The sequence below is a fragment of the Astatotilapia calliptera genome, chromosome 13 (assembly GCF_964374335.1).
Source record: "Astatotilapia calliptera chromosome 13, fAstCal68.1, whole genome shotgun sequence".
Taxonomy (NCBI): domain Eukaryota; kingdom Metazoa; phylum Chordata; class Actinopteri; order Cichliformes; family Cichlidae; genus Astatotilapia; species Astatotilapia calliptera.
The window spans coordinates 32,179,761-32,184,863 of record NC_137434.1 but is presented as its reverse complement, the minus strand read 5'-3'; the positions used below and the strand labels follow the sequence as shown (position 1 = coordinate 32,184,863).

The 5,103-nt window shown below is 45.5% G+C and overlaps 1 protein-coding gene across 1 annotated transcript; it reads left to right on the top strand.

Moving 5' to 3' along the window:
• The first annotated feature begins 2,472 nt into the window (after window positions 1-2,472).
• Window positions 2,473-3,707, top strand: LOC145419648 (B-type lectin plumieribetin-like). The gene is made up of 3 exons (XM_080287877.1): window positions 2,473-2,597; window positions 2,805-2,898; window positions 3,371-3,707. Exons 2-3 carry the CDS (start codon window positions 2,809-2,811, stop codon window positions 3,611-3,613), a joined length of 333 nt encoding a protein of 110 aa, XP_080144003.1. The 5' UTR covers window positions 2,473-2,597; window positions 2,805-2,808; the 3' UTR covers window positions 3,614-3,707.
• Window positions 3,708-5,103: the final 1,396 nt, after the last annotated feature.

Sequence of the window (5,103 nt, the reverse complement as noted above, 5' to 3'; positions counted from 1 at the left end):
AACATTTTGTTTCAGCCGTCGCACCCCAACACGTTTCCTGTTGACTTATTCATGGCTTATCTTTAACACCTTCTGCATCACTAGTTGCTAAGCAAAGACAAAGCAAGACGTGTTCCACCTTTACCCTAGAAAATAAATCTATGTGATGTTTGTGTATGTAAGCCTGTTATGCATCCATTCACTACACTCCACGCCATCCCTGCAGCATATCAGTTCAGACGGTCACGCTGAACGAAGCTTTTGACCTTCTTAGGGCTGAGTTACAACTCATATGAGCACGATTGCAATATGTGTGTAAAACATCATTTATATACTCTTCAATGTTTAACCTTTGCCACCCTCATAAGAAATAGGTGTTTCCTGTTTTTGGCTCGCTCCTCTCTTATCCGTTCATGGACTACAGTTCAGCATTCAGCACAATAATTCCCTCAAAGCTTTTCACATGAAGGATCTAGGACTCAGCTCATCACTGTGTCAGTGGATCCTCGACTTCCTCACAGACGGACCCCAATCTGTAAGGGTGGGAGAACAAGTCTCCCCCTCCATCTCACTCAGCACTGGAGCGCCTCAGGGTTGTGTTTTAAGCCCCCTGCTGTACTCACTGTACACTTATGACTGTGTAGCCACATCAGACACCACCTCCATTGTCAAGTTTGCTGACGACACCGTTGTGGTGTGCCTGGTCTCTGACACCACCGAGAAGGCCGACCTGGAGGAGATGAGGATCCTGAAGAACTGGTGCCAGGAGAACAACCTCCTCCTAAACATCAGCAGAGCTGATCGCGGACTTTGCTACAAAACAGGTGAGTCCCTAATCATCAGTGGCGCGCCAGTGGAGAGAGTGGACAGCTTCCAGTACCTGGGTGTCCACATCACTCAGGACCTGTCATGGTCCTGTCACATTAACACCCTGGTTAAGAAAACCTGTCAGCGTCTCGGTACATATAGGGGGTCATAGGGGTGAGCGGGGGTAGGTTAGAGTGTATCTCCGAACCTCGGAGAGATCATGGAAGACTTGAGGAATCTTCTCCAGATCAATGGGCTCTGAAGGGGGTAGTTTTGCGGGATCCATTCTGGTCTCAGGGTTGAAACAGCTTTGTAAACAGCGGGGACCCCAGCCCAGGATCTGACACGATGACCAGGAGATATGGGGGTTGTGCCGACAGAACCAGGGATAGCCCAGGATGGGCGTGCGTATGGGCTGCGTTTGGTACTGGAGCGGGTAGGGTTGAAGGGGGGTCGACTGAGGCTAATGGGATATGAAGTTGAGAAGCGAGATTCTGAAGTTTTAAAAGTAGAGATAGTGTCTGCCTCCTGAATCCAAACTGGAAGCTGGTTCCACAGAAGAGGGGCCTGAAAACTGAAGGCTCTGCCTCCCATTCTACTTTTAAATACTCTAGGAACAACAAGTAGGCCTGCAGAGCGAGAGCAAAGTGCTCTAATAGGGTGATATGGTACTACAAGGTCATTAAGACAAGATGGGGCCTGATTATTTAAGACCTTGTATGTGAGGAGCAGGATTTTGAATTCTGGATTTAACAGGAAGCCAACAGGAGAAATCTGCTCTCTCTTTCTAGTCCCTGTCAGGACTCTTGCTGCAGCATTTTGGATCAGCTGAAGGCTTTTCAGGGAGTTTTTAGGACTTCCTGATAATAATGAATTACAGTCGTCCAGCCTGGAAGTAATAAATGCATGAACTAGTTTTTCAGCGTCACTCTGAGACAGGATATTTCTAACTTTAGAGATGTTGCACAAATGGAAGAAAGCAGTCTTACATATTTGTTTAATATGTGCGTTGAAGGACATGTCCTGGTCAAAAATGACTCCAAGGTTCCTCACAGCGTTACTGGAGGCCAAGGTGATGCCAAATGTATTCTGCAGCAGGACAACGACCCCAAACACACAGCCAAAGTCATTAAGAACTATCTTCAGTGTAAAGAAGAACAAGAAGTACTGGAAGTGATGCTCTGGCCCCCACAGAGCCCTGATCTCAACATCATTGTGTGTGTCTGGGATTACATGAAGGAAGTGAGGAAGCCTACATCCACAGAAGATCTGTGCTTAGTTCTCTGAGATGTTTGGATCAACTCACCAGCCGAGTTTCTTCAAAAACTGTGTGCAAATGTACTTAGAAGAAGGCAAAGGGTGGTCACACCAGGTACTGGTTTGATTTAGATTTCTCTTTTGTTCATTTACTGTATTTTGTTGACTGATGAAAATACACGATGAACACTTCCATTATTGAAAGCATGTTTACAGCTTTTCTTTCTCACCTGCCTAAAACTTTTGCCCAGTACTGTAAATTTAGAGTGTGTGAAAGATTTTCAGTGTCCTGTATAAAAGTGTGTGGACGTGTGGGTTTCAGCATGAAGAAATCTGTTGTCAGAGGTAATTCTAGGTAACATATCCTCATATTTTACTTTCTTTTAAAAGAATTTCCAAGGAAGAAGGAATTAAAAAACCTGACTTTCTTGATGTCCCCATCTCCCCTCCCATCACCCTTTGCTGCTATCAAACAGTATAAATGAGGCTCTGCTCTGTCGCTGCAGCACGTTCAGCATCTGATTCTCCCACTGACGTTTCTGCGTTCATAGCCGGTGAGTTACAGCTTTGTACATAAATGCAGCAGCTGTAAGAATTAATCTTGCCTGGGGTTTGTAGCTGCAGGCATTAGATCTTTTGGTAAAATAAACTGAAATATGGTGCAGGCTCATTTACACGCATTAAAATTCACAGTTTCTGATTTGAACTGAAATCTGTAAAATGTCTCTTAAATGAAAATAACTGTAACTTCTGTCCTTTAGAATCATGAGTAAGAACTCCATCAGCACTAACCAGGAGCTGCGTAAAGGCGAGTCCCTCGTCAGTGTAAATGGAGACTTCAAAGCCATCCTACAGGTGGGAAAATGTGACCTTGTCCTCATCAGTTTATGATTACATGGCCCAAAAACACAGCTGGTAACATTAAAAGTTGACAGCTGGTCTTTAACGTGCAGATATAGAAAGAGATCAGTTTTACTGGCCACTTTTTCCTGGCTAGAAAACTTTTCTTTTGATAATGATTTTTTAGTGAAGTTTATGAAAACCCTTCCTGAGAAAATGGCAATAAAACGAATCTATGAATAAAAGAGCCCCAATGATGAGATTTCACCAAAACAAAGAGATCAGGAAGTTAGGAATACAGAAATAAAGAGAAGTGGGAAGTCTCAGACGCTGACAATTACATCTGAATATTCACTTAACACCTGATTTGCTGAAAGCTGCACAGCTATTCTACCTTGTTTTAACGAATCGTATCGTCGTCCATATGATTTGTAGCTCACAGTATAAACGTTCAAACTGATCCGCTCTCTTTGCTTCCACTTTGCAGGAAGATGGCAACTTTGTCGTCTACAAGTGGTCTCCTATCTGGGCCACAGCCACAAACGGCAAAAACCCTGCGCGGCTCCTCCTGCAGTCGGATTCCAACCTGGTCCTGTACACCCAGGACGATAAACCAGTTTGGAGCTCTGGAACCGCCATTAACGCCGACATCAGGACGATGCGCCTGACCCTGACCAACGATGGTCGTCTGGTTGTTACAAGGAATGGAGCACAAATCTGGTGCTCTTAAAGCTCACGATGTCATTCAGAGATCCAGACTAAAGGCGTGATGTCCTGAGAGCCGCGCGCTCTGTTTCACATCCGAATAAAAGCTCTGTGATGTTTCTGCTGTGTGTGTGTTACTGTCTCAGTCAGATGAACTCTCAGCACGTTATCATCGTCTGTTTAAAACAAGCGTCCAGTAAAGCTCACAGAATAGACGTAGTATTAAATCTGTGTTACCTGCTGACTGGAAAACGTCTGTTTCCAGGACAGCAACAAAAATCTAACTGTTCTCTGTGTGGACCCACAGCGGGCAGGTGTGGGCGGGGCCAACCTGCAGGCTCCAGGTGTGCGTGTGCTGACACATACAGGCAACTGAGAAGGAGTTCTGTGGGCTCATTGGAAGCTTTTAAAATCTCAAATCTGACCGTGTGGTGGCGTTCTCACCTGTACTGTAGATAACACAGGTGAGTTTTACAAATTTCTCTTCCATCCAGTCGGGGGAGCCAAACGTCTGCCTGTCAGAGCCCCTGAAACTCAGATGTGTGTCAGTGAATCTGCACGTCTTCTTGCTTTGGTCACATTTAGTTTCCAGTGGTTGTAAACACATGCGTCACTAACAGGTAACTTCCTGCACTGCTGAGATTAGTGTAACAGCAGCACCTCATGTGGTGGATGTTTCTGAGGCCGTGTGCACCATCCCTGCTGGAGGTGACATCATCCTCCTTCTTATAGTTTGTTTCTGTCTTCCTGAAAAGGACACACACGGTATCACACACATGTGATCACACACACGGTATCACACACATGTGATCAGTCATGACAGCTCAGAGCTCAGCGTTCACAAGTGTGATTTGATTGATTTCACACAATAAACTGAACTGGTGGATTCGTGCAGTCACGTAGATCAGACTACAGCAGCACTACAACCTGCCTCTCACAGGTAGTTTTTCACAGACATGAAACTTTTAGTTTCCTGTGTAAATCTGCTGACGGCTCATGAAGTCCTCGGGCCTCAAAGATTCTGCAAAAACAATAAAAACCTCCCAATCAGGACGCAATGGGTCTGTGAGGAAGGTCTGTGACTGACGAGCTTCACAGTCAGAAGGCGAAGCTTTGCACGGCTTCATGAGACACATGAAGGTTACTGCAGATGAAAAACAGCTGAGTGTGGGGGGCAGGTGGGAGCTCGTCAGCCTGAACACTTTGAGTTCATCAGGTTTCATCAGCACCTGAAATGATTTCACTCTCATTTTGTTCCAAAGTCAAAAATGTTTCTGGGAGGACAAAACCACAGAAGAAGAGTCCAGATGTGCACAGGTGGGTGTCAGACTTACACAGGTAAACGTGCACAGCTAACAAACCAGGAGAGAGTCCATGAAGACCTCATCACAAGCTGGTTCTCTGATTGGCTGGCTGTCCATTTAGGTCTTCCACAGCAGACACGCTGCAGTGTTCGCTCTGCCGGCGCTGTGTCCATTAAACCAGCTGAAGTGGCGCTCTAAGGACTGATGATGT